The sequence below is a fragment of the Synchiropus splendidus genome, chromosome 4, assembly GCF_027744825.2.
Source record: "Synchiropus splendidus isolate RoL2022-P1 chromosome 4, RoL_Sspl_1.0, whole genome shotgun sequence".
Classification (NCBI taxonomy): Eukaryota; Metazoa; Chordata; class Actinopteri; order Syngnathiformes; family Callionymidae; genus Synchiropus; species Synchiropus splendidus.
In genome coordinates this window covers 20,456,007-20,475,074 of record NC_071337.1, presented here as the reverse complement: position 1 = coordinate 20,475,074, position 19,068 = coordinate 20,456,007, and the positions used below count along the sequence as shown (strand labels likewise).

Here is a 19,068-nt window from a genome sequence, read left to right as displayed (position 1 = left end):
TGAGATAGTAGCAGCAATAAAAAGAACAGTTTCTTGTTTCTCTTCAGCGAGTTCATTAACTGGAGGAGGCGTTTTACACAGGTCAGTAAGCGCTAATAATATATACTGATGATAACAAACCGGCTAATTCGCCGATAGGAGTATCATGTATTGACTGTCACCTAAGTCACTTGTAACAGATGTTTGTTAGCAGATCATAATAAGCACGAGGCAATTGGTGTGAACACCACATTATAGATAAACATGTGTTCGCTTGTTTCGGTCTCTCTCAGTGCGCTTGGATACTTTCAGTGCCGACTGGGCTCGCAACACTGCGTTTATGCGCCGTTAAATTATAGTGTGTGTTTTTTCCAGGACTGCAAGTCATCCTAAAATAGACAGCGGTGGAAATTATGGTCCTGCGCGCCCATGTGTGTATGTGAGACTCAACGCAGGCTGACTTCAATCAACTCTCGCTGACCAGCTGGAGTTTGGGAATCGATCCGGGAAAAGAGAGGAAACGTGTCAGTGAGTAGACAGAAAAAAGCTGGAAGAGATATATGATGTTAGGAGGAGAGTCGTTTATGGAGGAGGAAGAGATACTGTGATGGGAGGACATAAAACACACGCGCATGGAGCGCAGTTTCTTTGATGAATAACCGAAAATAAATATTGACCTGTTTGGCTGAGTAGAAGAACATTATTGTCTCCAGCACCTTCACACATCATGTGTGGTGTCTGTCGCAGTCATCCTACTTGGGTTGGATTCAGTTACTGATGTACATTCTTTCTGTCAGCTTCCTTTTGCTTAACTTATCCAGAAGACAAGGAAACATTACGTAGTGACACCATGGACAAGGGATGTCAGAAGAGTCATGGGCTTCAAGGACGATCTTGACAGGTGAGACAGGGTCACAGGAATATGTCGATTTGGAAAGGTGATATGTGAGGACACCCTGGTGAGGAGATGCAAGGGCCTCCTGGACAGGTGATGTCAGCAAATCTGGAGAGAGTTAATAACATGTTATGGAACCTGGAATACATTCTGCAGTGGAGGGAATATTGATATATATTGAATATATATGATATTTAACGACATGGAGAAAACAAGTCATCATACATTGAGATGACCTGAAAATGTTGATGCTTTGTGAAGAGGTGGTGTAATGGTGCATTTAGTCCAAAGCAAATAACAATTCTGTAAACATTTCTGCTGCTATTTGGATATCCCCACATCCTCTTATGCTCCCAGCAAACCAAAGCCAAATAAATCACCCTTAAAAACACCCAAATGGCGGTATTTAAAAGAAGAAAGACTTTTAATGATTTTACTCAAACCTCATTTTGTTTCACGGCCATGATATCACCAAGTGGAAATCTCCAAACTCTAAATTTATTCCTCGAAAAACCCTAATTAACAGATTATAAAGTCCTCAAGGGGATTAGGAAAATTACACACGCTCAGGCGAATGCAACCCTTTTCTAACCTCTTTGGATGAAGCTAAAAACACAGCGACGCAGTAAACAACCCTGAGACGCTCAGGCGTGAGGGTATTTTAACGGGTAAATGAAGAGGCAGGTACTTCTGCTGAATCTCTTTTACAAATTTGGGCTCACACACCAAACGCAGTAGGCGAAAATGGAAAACATTGCTCTTCATGCTCTCATCTTATTGAGAATTCTCACTTTTACACCAATTCCATCAAAAGCAGACCCTGGCCAACTGGGACACAAGTGTATTCCAGACTGCCATCGCCATGACAACAGCATCCCGCCTGCACAGTAGCAGCTGACAGAGGAGTAAAGTGAGAAGCCCCCCATCAAGCCTTTGTTGTATTTTTTTTTTTGTCTCCCTGTGGTTTTTCCATCCTCCTCCACGTCAACCAGGCTGCAAATTAAAATAACTCATCGCAGTAAATATCAGTTAATCGCCATTTGTTTTTCAGCACAGAGATGAAACGGTTGATTAGCTGGACCGCTAATGTATGTGTGCTGCAGCAGATGGAACCATTACGCCAAGTGCTTCCTGGTTCTCATGGGGGACATAACAGAAGATAACAGAGTGAAAGAATGTATCATCTGGCTCTCTTTCATGGAAAGATGAAGGGTGGAAAACCCTAGAAAAAACTTCTATAAAATTTGTAAAGTGAAAAGCACTATGTAATATAGATTTTTCATGTTCCATATGAAAACTGAAAATGCCCATGGCTATGAGTGTGGCTTAGGAAGAATGCTGGGAGGAATCTCAAGCAGAGGACTGATGGAATGGGTGAAAGGTCTAGGCTGCAGGGCACTTTGTAGCCTCTACATCAGGTCACGGGGCTCCCAGGGATTTGTGGACTCCACTGGCAAAGACAAATCAAAAACATATAGGAAGCAGGGGCTCCGGTTGAGGCAGAGGTCGCGTGGAGAACTGTGCTACCTGGATACTAGTCGGGCCTGATCACCCCCAGCGGGGTCACTTGTAACCTGTGCATGCTCAAGTCACACTGATTTTTCAAAGAGGTACTGAACATTAGAAATATGTAGTTAAACATTTCATTCCTGAGCCTTGTCACATTTTGTAAGCCATCAAATAGAGTATTGCCATATTTTTGTCAGCTTATTCACTTAACACCGGACAGCCTCCAACTCCAGCCTGGACCCTGGACATCGATTTAGGTCAAACTAGGAATTGAAATAACTTGATCTCATTTATGTTATTTTCTAGTTTATTTTATAATATCAACCAAATCCATATAAAACTTGAGTTCACCTTCTCGGGATAAAAACAGAATAAATTTAAATTTCTGATGACGGTAAAGTAGCACAAAAACACATTTTCAACAGCGCATGACAGCATGATAGGAACCCAGGCACACAACCTCCGCACTGTAGCGCTCACAATTCTACCACAATATTTCCCTTCATACCCAAACCACCATTCCATCTTCAGACTTCTTTCAGAGGAAAATGTGTTGTGTGCTTCTTGCTGAGTCAGTGATGAGTTTTGTTTGCTGTACTATGCCAACATGTCCTCGATGACCTTCTTTGGAGGCAAGAGAGAGTCTTGCCAGGACAGCGGCAATGTCCCATAACTCCTCCAGACGAGTTGGCCACGCTGGCACACGGACTGTGGCTGGAAAAATAGAGACTCCTGGATGCAGAAGGAGGGTAATGAGGAAAAGAGATGCACGCAGAGGTGTGAGTGAGCTACTTCAATTCTAATAGTCATTTCAGCCAGAGTTATTAAGAGAATGCACGAAACAGTATCTCGCAGATTAGAGGTGGATTAAATCAGAAATGTTGAAGTCCATAAAAAGTGTTTTTCCAGTACATCTGCACCACGATAGACCAGATAATGTGTACTTCAGACTTGGTACAAACATTCTCCACATTATGTTCCTCGACCCACTTATGAGGAGCTCCACTAAACACAGCGAGCACACACCAAACAACTCACACATCGCATCATAATGTGAAACTTTATTTTGCACCAGGTTTCAGCCGTGTGTTACGAGAGTGCGTCCCCTAGTTACCTCTGCCGACTTCACCAAACGTACCATCATACCACAGAGGAGGGAGACCATAGCCGAGATTGAGGGCTGCATCAGAGTTTGAATAATTCTGTTTCAACTTGGATCCACGATATGGACATTTGGGCACTTGAGAATACCATGTGTTGAGTGTGTCTGTCTGCGGGCCCCTTCAGCTGTCACTGCAGGAGAGGAATGACACATGGACGTATAAATAGCATCAATAAAAAAAGTTTTTAGTTGATTTAATAAAAGAACAAGTCAAAGAAGTTTGGGACAGTGAAGATAATATTCAACAATGTTGTTATCTTCTTCGGAATTAAATTAATTTGATCCTCCAGGAGGCAGGCTGAGGCAATGGGAGGGTGCAGCATTGTGAGGAGTAGTGCTGGACTCCTCCTGATTTTGGTCTGTCTTTCACCATCACCACCAAGAAGGAGCTCATTCAGTCCTACTCTCACATGGAATCCATCCGTCACTCACATCTCCACCGTCTCATAGTTCTCATACAGGTCCTGCACCTCCCTCACATACTCAGAAACTCCTGAAACTCTGTCAAAAGATTTCCCCTGCAAAAGATATGTATGAGGTGCAGAAGGGGTCTCACTAGTGGAATCACCCAAGTGTAATCATCGATGGATCATACACACTCGTGTGAATCTTGGTGACTTGGCAGGGAAGACGGCAAGTCGCTACTCAGTCACGCAGACGTGATCACACCCACCAGCACTGAAGCACACGACAATGATAATTGCTTCTTAAATGACCATTAAACAATAACATAACGCTAGTAAATGATGGTCAATAAAATCCTCTAAACAGTCACATTAGAAAATCATTATTCTAAATAAATGAAACCTAATAATGACTCATGACGTGACGTGTCATTTACTGTGGCATGAAAAGAAGTGATATTCTGGGAGGCAGGTCTCAGTGAGAAGCAAGTGAGCTGGAGTGGCTGTGTTCGACCCACATTGATAAGTGTATTGTGGCAGTGGAAGCGCTCCCTGTGGTCATTATGCACATTAGCTGCTCTCCTCCACCGACCCTCCGGACCGGGCGGGAAGTCTAATCACAACACCGCTGATGATTTATATCGACGGGGTTATTTGATTCTGTTTCCCCGCAAGGCGCAGTTGTTAAGCTTTAAACAAATCCAAGTGTCAACAGCAGAGGAAACATGGCCGCCTCAGTCGGTGTTTACTTTTCTATCCAGCTCTTCTCTATAGGAGGTCATGTCGAGGAGAGTTTGTTAAACAGAGCTTGAGCGTGTGCGTTTGTGGACGTCGACAACTCAGTGTAACTGAAGTGAATCATAGCTTTAATTAAGAGGGGAAGGGTTGAGTCTCATTAAAGGCCGGTCGGAGGAACATTTAAACGCCACAGAAGCTCCTCGGACAGCTGGGATGGATTTTTCCACCTCTCCTCTTGGTCTTGGCCTCTACACACTGGCACACTAGCAATAATTGGCCCTCAGATACTTTGGAAACACCTGTAAATGTCATCAGTGTTGGTGTTCAGGCCTTTCAGAGCAGAATTGTGTGACTAAGTGCTTCTATTAGCTGTTTCAGTCGACCACTTTTAGCTAATGTGAACTGTCTGGTTTCAGTTCAGAAAACGATTTTCTTAATAGTAGATGAGCGACAGCCCTGATATAGCTGAGTCAGCAATATTACAGTTGGCGAAGGTGCAGTCAGCGTCGTCCGTTCTTAAGCCGGAGAACATTTCTCATGACTTATGAAGTACGTTTTAACTGGCTTTGGAGATTTATACGACGGCGCAACTGAGGCGAGAGAGGAATCACGTGACACCATCTTTAGACGACTCTTGCTATCTGGCAGGATTATCAAAAACACGAGCATGAATGGACTTGTTTCAGCAACAAATGTCACTTGGTTATCCATACATCTGGTGCAGGCTGCAACATTACCCAATCAGAGATCTGCTGGTCTCTCAGGAGACGTGTGCAACTTACAGTTGAGTGGCTGTTAACGTTCCCTCGGCTCTTTTCCCTCTCTGTAGCGGCACACACAGCAGATGTCCCTTTAAAGCGTGAAAGTTGCACAAATGGCTGCCATGCTTCACTTTAGTGGTACCCTTGATTTTCACATCAAAACAAGTTCTGCCACTTTACGACATACAGACGGCACATGCCGGGGTCAATGCCGCTAACTATGACGTTTCCCAGTTAATGCCGCAGAACCTGAACTCACGCGGAGATGCAGGAAATTAAAGCAAATTAAAAATGTCTGCCAGTGACTTGACCACTGACACTTCTGGAATGTGCCGTGTGCTGCGGTTGCCATGACAGGTTGGTGAGAAGGAAACAAATAAATGTTGTCAACACTGGTTTTGCTACAATTGCTCATATTTATGTCACATGAGAACCAAGTTTATCCAGTATTCTGACAAGAGGTTCATTCATGCAAAACCACAAGAAGCTTTTTATTAATCAGAGCATGTCTGTTAAGAAGTTCAATTTCACAGTCACTGTGGTTGTTCTTTGACGTTTCATTTGGCCTTGAACGGATCTGATTTTTTTTTATTTTTGCATTATACGTTATTATTATTATTGCATATTATCATTATCATTATTTCTATACTAAACAGGGGTGCACCATCCACCATTTTTTTGGCCGTTTTTTTTGTCAATTTTACATTGTGATCTTAAGTTTTAAAGAGTGACAACATTCCTTCTCATACCTTATTAAAATAAATAAAAGAAATCATAACAAATCGGCTTATATTTGTCATGATTGGCAAATCATCCATATCGGTGCCGATAAATTGGCCAGCCAATTGATCGGTGCAGCCACTACTACTTACAATTTCAATCAATTGCTTTTCAAGCTATTAAAAAATCTATTATTATTTTATGTCTAAAACCAAAAGTATTTATTAAGCATTGACACAGCTCTCGTCTTGCCCGCAAACTCCACCTCGTAAAATCTTTTGTGCAACCTCACCTGCTTTCCTATGCCCCTATAATACGCTCACAATCTGCCAGATCTTGGGCAGTGTGAAAGCCTGTCCAGACTCAGACTGAGCCCAGACTCATTTTGAGGCAGACTACTTCTTGCCTACCTGTTTTGCCTTTGTTCACTAGGAATCAATCTGTCATGTCTTCAGTTTTGTTAGCTGGTTACTGGCAACCAGCCTCACCTCTCACCAAGACTTGAGACTATATGAAACCTGAACCAGGCTTTGGCCCGGACTTGATTCTGGGGAGGAGTCAACATATATCAACAACACAACTAACATCTTTGAGATGTTGCTATCTGCGATCTTCTTTGTTGGTGAAAAAGTCACACTCTCAAACAGGATATACTGCCCCCAGCTGGCAGAAGTTAGTACTGAGAAAATGGGGCACACCAGTGAATTGCTAGGTGAGTACCGGTACAGCTGGGAGTGAAACAGACTTGTTAAGTCATATTTGTCTCACAAACTCTTCTTCTGCCAGCATGACAGATGCCACCAATCCCCGCAAGCAGCAGTTTTTCTTGCTAATCTATGACTGAATGTGAAAGAAATTGGTGCGAAGTATAAGTTTGTCATCATGATCCATTTTCTCCTCATGAATCTTTTAAAATGGCGAATAAGTAAAGAGATGTCAGCCTTGGAGAGTAGACGGAACCCTGGGCACCTCAAGCTTTTTGTCTCTGTTACGACTCATCCCTTCGCTGTGCAACAAAAAGCTCCAACAAGACGGTCTCAAAAGCTCTGTGCTAATTATACACCATCAGATGAGATCACTTAAAGCAAGGAGACTTTTCGGGTGTAGTGGAGGCCACAGTGACTGTGCTTTTCCCCGAGCGTCTGCAGTGAGAGGTTGAGTGAGGAGTCTGTGATTCCCCTCAGAGCGGACAACTTCTATTACGCTGTTGCAGTTATCGGAGATGCAGAACTGGAGTTGTGGATCTCTGTAGGGGATATTACTATCTCTCTCAGCGATACCACACACGTTTGCTCAGGAACCCCGCAGGACACTGATGTCTATTGTCTCCTTATGAAGTCTGCTGAAGTTAATGACTAATAGTGGAAACAGTGTGTGTCTGTGTTTGTGTGTCTGGATCCTGTCAGAAAAATGCCTGAACCAGTGATGAAATCTTTCCCTTTTTTGGCTAAAGCAGAAATTGCTGTGGGTCTGCCTGGTGACGTGTTTCCAACAGAGGGAGCACTAATTGAGGGGTTTAAATATCCAGACCATTGCAACAAGTAAAACGGAAATCACCACAGTTACCAGACAGTAGTTCAGGAGGTTTAAAGCACAGCGTCGGAGAGCACTGAACAAGAGGAATGCCACTTGAATCATTTTATATGACATTCTCAAAACAAAGTTGTCGCATGGAGAGGCAGGACAAATGAGGGCAATGTTGGATGAAGAAGGTTGAGATTGAGGGAGGAAACGTGGATGAGAAAGATAACCTATGAACATGATGAGGCTAGGTGTGACAATGGAGAAGGCATATATGGTGCATGATTTACTCTCTCCTCCCAATGTGAAATAAAAAAGATTAAGTACAGAGATTATAGCTTTCTGCTGAGGGAAACATCCCAACCCTGTTTAAACAAACTTCATTAGGAAATGATGGGTGGGTGGTGGTAATGTAATGCTATTCTGGATGCTAAGATAAGAGACAATCAGAAACTTTCAATTTGAAACTAGAACAACCAAAAACAAGGCGAAAAACAGACTGAAAAATCCAAACCTGTGTGTTTCATGGTCTGTCAGAATAACATGTTTTTTCTTCCAACCAAACTGACAGCAGAAACGTCTTGTCTCAGGTGAGTTCAAATCAATTTGTGTGCTCAAGGGATGTAAAATAATCAATCAGGAAGCCACTGAATATCTTCCTATCTATTTCAGCCAGTTTTAAGAAAGTAACATACACAAGGACTTGAACCTAAACCAATTGTAACTGTAAACATATGGAACGTGAAACAAGTGTATTCTCCTCTTTCTAGGCAACTGAGCCACTTGTTTTTACAGCTCAGTTGGCCCCAAATTGTCACAGCAGACAAAAGAGTATATAATATATTCTTTTATAGTAGTATAATATAATAATCATATTAAAATAGGGCACAATGACCACCATTAGAATATATATCTATAAGCTGTAAATACCCTAGTGATGTGTTTCGTGGTGCATTTACAGTTTACTGACATGATCACAATGTAACTTTAACTTTTCGTTTAAAGGCCTACTGTACATGTTGACTGCCACATAAGGTAGCATTCAGGCGTTTTTTAAGCATAATTCAAAAATAATGTGAGCAATCGAGGTGGACATAAAAAGAAAAACAACTGTCCAGAGTGAAACGGTTTTATCTCATCTTTATCAAGTAACACTAATCTCTGAAATGATTTTTTTCATTTGTGACGAACCATTCAGAAACTCAGTAATGACGTCCAGGCGCTCTCATTCGACTCAGAGGAGTCCGACTCCCTCGGCCCTAGAGCTGCTGACTTACCCGAACCAGATGGTCGGGCAGTGGAGTCAATCTGCTGTGAATTACTGAGTGATTATTGAAACATATGAGGCTATTCAGCGAGGAACAGACCAGACAATGTTCTAATTATGAAGGCAGTTTTGCCTAATAGATTCTTGGAGAGTTTCAAACAGAACTGTCAATCATTTTGCATTTTTTATTAGACTTGTTCAACTCATTTTCATGGATTAATATGCTGCTATTTGCTACTGTAGGTCATGCACACATCTGTGTTATCTCATCATCTCGCTCTGAGCCCAACATGTGCTCTGCTACAAAAATCCACCTACCCCTAACCACACCAGGGAGCGCAACTTTACAGTTTACATCCATCATTTGTCTTCTGTTTCGCAGGGGCAGCAGTCACAATAAAGAGATCCAGACCACCTCCAGCTCCTCCTGCGCTAAGGGAATATCAAGGCATTTTCTGGCCAACTGCGGATTCAGATGCACTTCAAAATGTAGTTGCCTTTCATTTATATCGTCTGATGAAAATGAAACCCTCACAACTCACTGCCACACTGAAGATTATATTCAAATATGATGCCTCTGTGACTGTTCAGTAGTGCTTAAAATATGGTCTACATTGGTAAAAATATGTACCCCATCACCTCTCTTTATGCTATTGCCTTCAACGGCCAATTTCACAAGTGTAGCCTTTTCAACCATTGTACAAGATTCATCGTTCCAACGAGCTCAATGAAACCCACTATTTGATCCATGTCCCGATAAATGAGTCGGGCTCAGCTCACCATGATGGTTGTTCCTCCCCCCTAACACTCCGGAATGTTTGATCTGGGATTTAGCAGCACAGCTGGGCAGGAAAGAAGGATCACACCAGGGGACATCCGGGACACTCTCTCACAATACACAAACGGACGAGACTGCACTGGGCCGCCACAGCTCAGTCCGGGAGAGTAGGCAGCTCAAATACCGCCCCCCCCGCAACCATCATCGCCACCAGCCACCCACCCAGCCGCTCCACAGCAAACAAACACACAAACAAAAGCTATCTCTAAGTCCATCTCTCCGGGGTCATCTCCTCTTTCAGCCACTATCAAACACACTCTGTCACAATGAGACCGTAAAAAACAGGAATTTGGGGTCATGACTGCTTTTATATCAGCCTCCCCATTATGAGAGCTGAATGATGCTTTCAATGTCCAAGCAAGCTCATTTCTTCATCAAGGAACATAGCCTGGTCTGTTGCGGCAAACTATGATGACACACTCACACTAGTACATTAACATTTTCCTTTTTAAGAACCATTCATGCGTCGCATCATTATGTAATGAACCCATTCAGACGCATCAGACGTACTGTGTTTCCAAAGATAATTAGCCAGTAATTACCATACCACACTGCTACTCATTACTACTGTTCAGTAAGTTAATGCCTTAGCAACTGGAATTAAAACTGTTTGAATTAGAGGCTTTGATTCTAAATTTTACTTAAACAAAAATGAAATAATTGATGTGTGTATTTTATTGATTGATTTTCTTGTCACATCTTTGGAAACGTGTCTTATGACTATTCACGATTAAATGAAAGTTACGCTGCTAAGGATAATAGCAGAGTTAAAACCAAATGCATGTTTGCAGTGGTCAGTACCAGCCGCCTGCTCAACACAGCACAAAAGTGCTGACCACAGACTGAGCTCCCCTTTAGTATAATATACAGGTAGAAGCAAAAGAAGAGTGACAACAGAGTGGACGGCTTATTGCGTGGCCCTGAAACCATTTCTGCGACCTCACGACAGAACCTGGGCCCTCGTGAAGTCTCCAGATTCATTAACATTGTGAAAGATTGATATTTAATGACGTTTCTTTGCATTTGGATTCACAACTATAAATTTAAGCAGCAGCGCGGGACATTAACATTTAAATGAGGGCCCATTACTTTCATTCCGATCAGCGGCCAATAAATCTCAAACTTTCTAATGCATTTTACATCAAGAGCCAATGATTTGTTTCCCCCGGGGGACGAGGAGATGAGGGGGTGCTGGTGGGGAAATGGAAAGTTTGAGGGTAAACCCCCCGGGTCGCCATACTTCACTGAGGTGCTGTGCGTTGCCATCATCATCAAGGAAACATTTCCACCTTGTCGCTTGCTGCTCTGCTGTAATTCGCAACGCTGAGCTTCCAGAGACGACAACTTCTACAGTATTTCATTTTTACAACAAACTAAATTGCTGAGCGGACAAATATATGAGCAGTAAAAAATACTTCAGAAAGTGGTACAAAAACAACATTTGTTACGTTGACTTACACGATGGACCGTTGAGTGAAAGGTGTACAATGCGCTCTGTCATCGTCATCTCCCCAACACCCAACATCTATTTCCTAGTCAATTAATTTCAAGGCTCATTGACAAGATTTCTTCTCAAGATAAATCATTAAGATGACATTTACATCATTTATGTAAATGTATGGTAAGCTGACATTTATTGCAGCAGGACAATAGAGCATCATTTGTCACCAAACAATAGTTTCTGAGCGTACATGAGTATGAAAATTGTTGGTGACGTGAAGATATCATTTGAATTCAAGAAAAATATGAGTAAAACTATGTAGTCTGTTTGCTTTTACTCAACAGAGGACAATCTGCAATCGCGAGCGTCCACTCAGCATTTACATCTTACAATGCCTTCTACCAAAGGAGGTGAGGAATTTCAAGGCGCACTTCAAAATTCCTGCCAGAAATATTTTCATTCTTTCGAACGACTTTCCCATCGTGTCATTCAAGGCATTTTGTTTTGTTAGCCACAAGGCCTTTTAAATAGGTGAAGACAGAATAAGGAATAGAAAGAGAAAATAAAACCAGTATAATTCTCTAAAACAAGGTGCGTTGCACAGAGGGAGCACTACGTTTCATCTCTAGCTGCCTTTGTGGAAGCGATACCCACGAGCCGGTGTAAAACAAAACACAAATCACCGCTCCGGATTAAAAAGACAGACGCGTGGGGAAACAAAGCTGTTGTGTCAGCACACTCCCAGACTCCAAAATATCCCAGAGGCGTTTCACAAAGAGACCAAACAAGCAGCCCATGGCGCAAACTGCCTTATTAACCGGGCTAAGGTTGGCTAGATACAATGGTTCTACACGAAGATGTTGGTTGTAATGACACCAGAGCCAGATTGGATAAGAAATCTGAGTTTTCTGTTGACTGGTCACTGCTAATTGTTGAAACCAGGTTCCAGTAAAGATTTGGAAATGACAGTTCTTGTTATAGACATGCTTTTCTAAACTCTTAACCTGAAAGTTTTCACAGCCCAACATCAAGCTTTTGTACACGTGTGCCATGCCCAGTTTTGGGGAGACCTAAACCACATGCAGTAGAACTCCATAGCTTATGTACAATTTGCACCGCAGTCCTCATGCGGCATCAACGCATCCATCAAACTACCATCTATAATACCAATAAAATATAGTGGTGTATATATATATATATATATATATATATATATATATATATATATATATATATATATATATATATATATGTTATATCATGTACACACGTGTTGAATTCTATAATGATAAATTGGTATGAGTAAAAGTAGTAGCTTAAAGCACCTTTTTTGGCCGTACTTTTACATACAGTTTCTCTAGTGACAGAAGTATACTTGGTTTTAACTGGCTCAGCTTTTCAAGATACAGTAGCAATGTAGCTTCCGAAACACAGGCCACACCTCCATTTTTTTGTCTGTGTGAGCATTATAACGCCACATACAGGCCTGGCATTTGCTCTCCATCACTAGCAACGTTTTCATGCCACGAAGCAACATTTTTGAAAAACTCTAAAAGATCAAATACGAAAATATAATTTCGTGACGACACGGCCTAAAAGGACGGATTATGAGGAGCATATGATAAGTCGCAGACACTCAGTAGACAGACGTAAACAGGAGGTGCGACCAACTCCATTTGTTTCGTCTGCGGAGGTGTTTGAATTTGCACACTACAGGCAGAAGGGCTAATTTGGGGAATCGCCTCACTGACGTCCATTTGTTTTGGGGATTTAATTGTGGCAAAAAAGGCAAGAGTGTATCACATGTAATGTCTCTCACCGAGCAATGGCGGAGATAAATGGCTATTCAGAGAGGCGCAATATACCAGCAAAGACGCAAACAGCATGGTTCATGACAGTTTAAATCATTAACATAAAAAAACATTCGTGCACCGGGCTCTCAGAAAAACACAAGTTTCACACAATGACATGAAAATGGAAGTTGTTACATTGTGCTACACCAAAGACAAGTAATAATAAATAATAGCCAGAGTGAGCGACAGTGGACTGGAGAGCAGGACAGCTGATGCCAGGTGGTCAGATACTATGAGGAAAATTGGCATCTCAACGTCGGTTGTGTTGCGGTGGTTTTTGTATCTTCGGAGTCACAAGCAGCAATATACTACGGTTTGTGAGCTGTGTCAACAGCCACTGGTGACAAAAACGGGCTGCACTATGTATCGTTTTAGCCGTATGAAGACACATTACATCCAAATGATTACTGTGCAATCCTGGAGATTCGTGAAGACTCTGCTGAGCCTGCGCTTGCTTTCTCAATTTTAATGTCAATAAAATGATACAATAACTTTCACTCGTTCTCCTGACAGATGCGTAAAAAACTGTCATTTTAAAAACAATGTTTAAAACAATAGTAGAGAATAATCGAAATAAATATCGAACAATATAAAATATGATATATTCTTCTCATACCACCTTGCTCAGGTCTACACCGAGTCTGACATGAAAGATAAGAGGGTTCACTTTGTTCACCTCCTGTCAGCGGGAGAAGATCGACAGAAGCAGCCGAAGAAATGGGAGACGAGGAAATTAAACAAGTGAACATGCGCATGGCAATATTGAAGCCGGCAAAGGTTCATTTTTTAAAACATTATTCGATTCATTGACTTATTGATTATAGTGACAGGCCTAGCCTCAGCCTCCCACAACCATGCATGAGGCCAAGGTTTGACAGTCGCTGATCTTTCCCCCTCACGCTAGCCTGCCTGCACTGCAGTGGAAACAGAAATGCTCAGCACACATTTAAAATGTCTCGGGTAATTCCTTCAAACAAACAACCAGAACAAAAATGTAGGCTTACGCTCAGTTTGCCACATAGATCAACGCAAAACTACCATCGCATTTTGATTCATTTTGAGAGTTGTTTTTTTTTCCTGCCAACTCTCACACGCCTTGAAAAGAGCAACAAGCAAGGCCGACAGTTTGATAACGCTAAAATCTTTAAACAGTAATAATTCAGTATCCAGCAGACGGAGCATAGATTCAATAATTTCTTCTCTCAGCAACAAAAAATGATTTCAGAGTTTTCCAACACTGCCAGCCTTATTCCCGATTCGATGTGCACAGAAAAAGAATACAGCCCACTCGCTTGAAGGAGGGACCCTGGAGGGAAGTCATGGGAACAGACAGTTCGACTGCTATAAATGAAGCAATCGTTAAAAGTTATTTGTCTGGGGTCCGTTTTGCCCCAACCCCTGACATTTAGCATGTAGAAGATCTTTTTCATGTGCCGCGGGCCTCCGAGCTCCACTCAGAATGTGTTAATTAAGGCCAGTGTGTGATACCGCTACGTCGACCCTCCTCTGTCTTTTACAAGAGGTCATGACCCTGCAGGTTCTAGAAGACGGGTGAGAGTTTACATTGTGGGGGGACACAAGAGGTGGGGAGGCGGGGCAGGATTCTGCTTAACATGCCTGAACCAGGGAGACAAGAATATCATCAGATGGCAGTGTGGGTTGGGGAGAGAAGACAGGAAATCATCCAGACAGATTTTGCATGATTTGAGAAGTCAATTCGGGAAAACGTTGAGCGTGTTACAACAACACACAATCACCAGAGCGGCGTATAATCACACAGGAAGACAAACTGCATTAAAAAGCTTTAAAACCCATCCCAGCCTCTGTACACAAACACGCTGCCGCCTAAGATGTCTCCTCTTCAATCAGGACGCCCCGGATGCAGCGGCCTATCATCATCGCAGAAAAATACACTTTTTGATCCCTGTGTGTGTGTGTGTGTGTGTAGTCCAAGGGTGTGTGTCAGAAGCTGATGCAAGGCTCGTGGACATTGGCAGCACTGAAGGGGGAATTGAGACGAACTTTAATAGAGTCTTGGCTCAAATTATTTAAAGTCAGCTCCCTCCTTTAGGATGATGTGCGGCCTCCGCTCAGGTGGGTGATCCCTGGGGCGGGATCTGACAAAGGTCTTCTTCAATTGCAGCTGGAACCATTGTTTGTTACCATTCTGTCTCAACACCAATCAAACAAGAACTACTTCTAGGGATCATGAAGTGATCTTCACAGTCACCTACAAGACAGTCCTATGAGCCTCCAACGTGGTGCCCTAAACCAATATCAGTTATACCGTCCCTGTACCAGAGAGTACTTCCTAAGGGAGACAGTAGGGGGGTAAGAAAATATTGATATGCTCAAATATCACAATGCTTAACAGTGCAATATTTTATATATCTATATCAATATTTAATAGATAAATACAGAGCATTTGTAACATGTTTAATAGTCATGTTTTCTTTCTGTACGCTGTAGTCATTTTGTTGGTTAGCGAGTCATTCCTCTGTTGGAGTGCAGAATTTAACTGAAAATCTAACTAAAACTTAAACCAGATGTGTGGCCGTCTTTGGGGAAGATGTGGCCTTCCACAATCTATGCAACCATTCTGTGTCAAGGGTGTTCTTAAGAGGTTTTAGCATGAAGGAGCAGCTCCCCAGTGCTCCTGACCGTAGTCTTTAGTATTCTTTCCCTCGTTTACAGTCGTAACTCCCCTTGGACCATGTGCCCTTGAACGATCAAGCCGATCCCCATTATCATTCTGTGCTCTTGGTCTCTTGCAGACCCCTGCCAGAAACACACCAGGGGATACCTTTTAACAAACGCTACCAGACCTTTCAATACTAACCATAAGCCGACTGATGTCCAACTCTCTCACCCATAGCGTACGTCCTTGGGGACCATGTGTCCTTCAGTGATCAAGCGATCTGTGTTGTCATCCCATGTTCTCTGCGCTCTCGAACATGGAGGTTGACTGCTTTAACAATTTCCAGACTGAACTTTGTCCTCGCTCTGTATCTCCTCATGGATCATGTGCTCTGCAGTGATGACAGTTCGATCATTCTATGTTCCTAATCCTTTTAGAATCTCCCAGGCGACATCAACATCACCCTTCCAACATAAGTAAAGAGAACCTGTGGGCTCTTTACCAATGTCTTTGCTACACCCCCTTTGACGCAGACCCTCTCTCACAGATGACTGTATTCTCCCTCAAAATAACAAAGGTCACCCCTGGAGCACCTTTTAACATAATCGAACCAGAATATAAAAACATACTGATGCCCTTGACCAAGGTCTTACTCCACCTTCTCGTTGGGGATCTCTTTTGGGACTATGCAGCATCAGAGATTAAGTAATCTATACAATAAGTCCATGTTCTATGTTCTTGGAAGACAAGTGTCTGAGCTCCAGAAGAATGCTGTAGAACACTGGCTTTGAGTCGGAGTCAGAATGGCGAAATGCTTCACAGGATGTTCTTGAAATATCTTAAACAGGAAGTAGCTCAAGTAAACTCCAAAAGATAAGACCTGATGAAGAGTTCCGGTGAAGGAAACTCAATCATTAAGATTTCCTCTGGACGCTGTTTGGACCTTCCTTAGTCGACTGCAATCTATGTTTAATCTGAGAGCAAACTCCTAAAATGACAGAACCAGATAATCATCTTTTGACTCCACACGGGTGAAAATCCAACCCCATATAAAGTAAGCAAAGCTGAGATCCACTTTTTCTTTTCTCACCAATTCCTGAATTAACTTCATAATTTAATGCAGTTGCAGTGGAGGTGAGCCATGGGCAAGACTGATGCCATCAGCAAACACAGAGCCAAAGCTTGTGAAAGAAATGAGAACGCAAGAAATCATCAGTCAGTCTTCTTTTCCAGACTAAAACATGATTAAGCCAGGGAACGCGACAATAACAGCAGAGCAAATGTCAACTAAAGTCAAGGGTGCCACAAAGGTGCATAATGAAAATTGGGCATCATGTGGAGTTTAAGAAGTCGAACTCAGGTGCATGATCTCCTTGGCAAGCACTTCGAAAAAGGGGAGAATGTTAGCCAAGTCATTATTGACTTGTTTGAGTATGCAGCCCCTTTTCCCCCCTTGTTTCTGCTGTCCATTGTGTTCACTCACAATTTCCAAGTGCTAAACTTTATTGTAACATATTAAGACGAAACAAGTAAAAAAATAAATAGCTAGCAGTTCGAAGCTGAACAGCAACCATCTACTGACATCAATGACTTGTGACTACATTTTAATATTTCATGGAAATTGAATACTTGATTATCTATTCTTTGCTCACGGCTTGCTGCTTTTCAGATCGATGCAGCTCACATTGGCCTTTGTATGTTCTTTCAGCAAAGCAAAGCCTCACCACGACTTCACATCGACTCTGTGACTTTCAAAAATTAGGAGGACAGAGCCAGTGTGACTTTTTTTCTTTTGCTAATTGATTCAGAATTATTGTTAAATGTTTTTGTATTTTAATATTTCCGAACACGTAAATTAATTTTTTAACAAATCTCTTCATTAGAATGACACATCTGCTGTTAAACTCATATGTGTTATTGATATTACTTGACATCATTAAACAGTTTTTAGGTTCTCAATCACAACATCAAACTCTTACCTTGTAAATATTGCTGTTATAAAATATTAGATGCACTAATCTACTCCAATTTACATTTCTCATAAATGAGCCCACTAAATACTAAAGTTATTTTTCTAGTTCGATTGGAAACAACAGCATACTTTTCTTGGAAATGTTTCCGTAATTTCACAGAAACCTATCTGTCCCATTTTTTATATTTGGCAGAGTTTGTGAAATGAAGCTTCATCATGCTCAATAATCTTGGACTTCACCATTCACCATTTTCATGAACATTCCCAAATGAAAATTGTGCTCACACTATTGCGCTCTGAAAGATCAGACAGCCTAATTCTCCATGATCAATATTATATACTGAACCTCCTAAGTCAAATCTCACAAAGTTGACTGATCGATGTTATGAAATAATATATATGTTATGAAATATATGTATAAATAGCTCAAATTGGTTCATATATTAACCTAAATAAAAACATGTAACCCCAGCCCCAGGTGATCAGAACAAAAAGCTGGATGAAAAAGTCAAGACAGTTCTTGGTGAAGTGCAAAGGAAAGCCGATAACTTCTCAATAATCACATTAATTCAAATCATGACAAAGATTTACAAGAAGACAAGTGTTCCTCGCCCATGCGCACTTCCCTACCGCACGACTTGACGTCTTGCACTGTACTCCTCAAAGGGTTGGTTGCTCATCATCCAGGCAGGAAACTGCGAGGCTTCCAAACCTCATACAGGAGCTTACAAAGATACACTGGCATCAATTGTGACGATCTCCAGAAGCAAAGTCACACTTAGAACACGAGAACGAATTCGAACAATAAAGCGTTTTCAGCAGCAAAACTCACTCAAGCTCAGGTCTTCCATATACTGGAGCCCAGACGTAACCGTAGTTATAGTGTACATAGACTCGGGAAAGTGTGTTCAGATAAATATTTGGAAAGACTTCCAAGTTTTGGGATGGTTGTTTTTACATTGTACTGCGCCAGTCTGGCTTCGTGGACCAGTTTCCCTCACACAGCCGCGTTAGTGGAGACAAAACCGATGCCACTTGTCGGATGAAACTCCTATAGGCGCAAGTCATAAAAGTAAAACACAAAGACAGAATCACGCCGCGATGCATATCAGACTTGAGGTACAACTTGCGTTTGAGCCGCGAGCACGAGGCTGCCACTCATGATGCCATTCATTGGAGAGAAAGAAGCGAGAGACGTCCTACCTGGCTGGAACATACTTTGGAAATAGAAGATGACGAGAATAAACGATCCCAAACAAGTGGCAAATATCATCCGGCAAATCCTGCTCATCTTCATCAGATCGCTCAGAGTCTGTTTCATGGCGAAGAAAAGCTGCTTTGTCGGGGGGAGAAGGGCTGGAGCACCGGGG

The 19,068-nt window shown here is 42.1% G+C and overlaps 1 protein-coding gene across 3 annotated transcripts in view; it reads right to left on the bottom strand.

Moving 5' to 3' along the window:
• The window catches only part of chst11 (carbohydrate (chondroitin 4) sulfotransferase 11), a 73,391-nt gene extending 54,323 nt beyond the window's left edge, over positions 1-19,068 (bottom strand). The window contains exon 1 of one of the 3 annotated variants that reach the window (XM_053862406.1): positions 18,917-19,068. In XM_053862406.1, coding sequence (XP_053718381.1) covers positions 18,917-19,019 — 103 coding nt within the window. In that variant the 5' untranslated portion in view covers positions 19,020-19,068. The other 2 variants (XM_053862405.1, XM_053862407.1) reach the window with 2 other exon arrangements.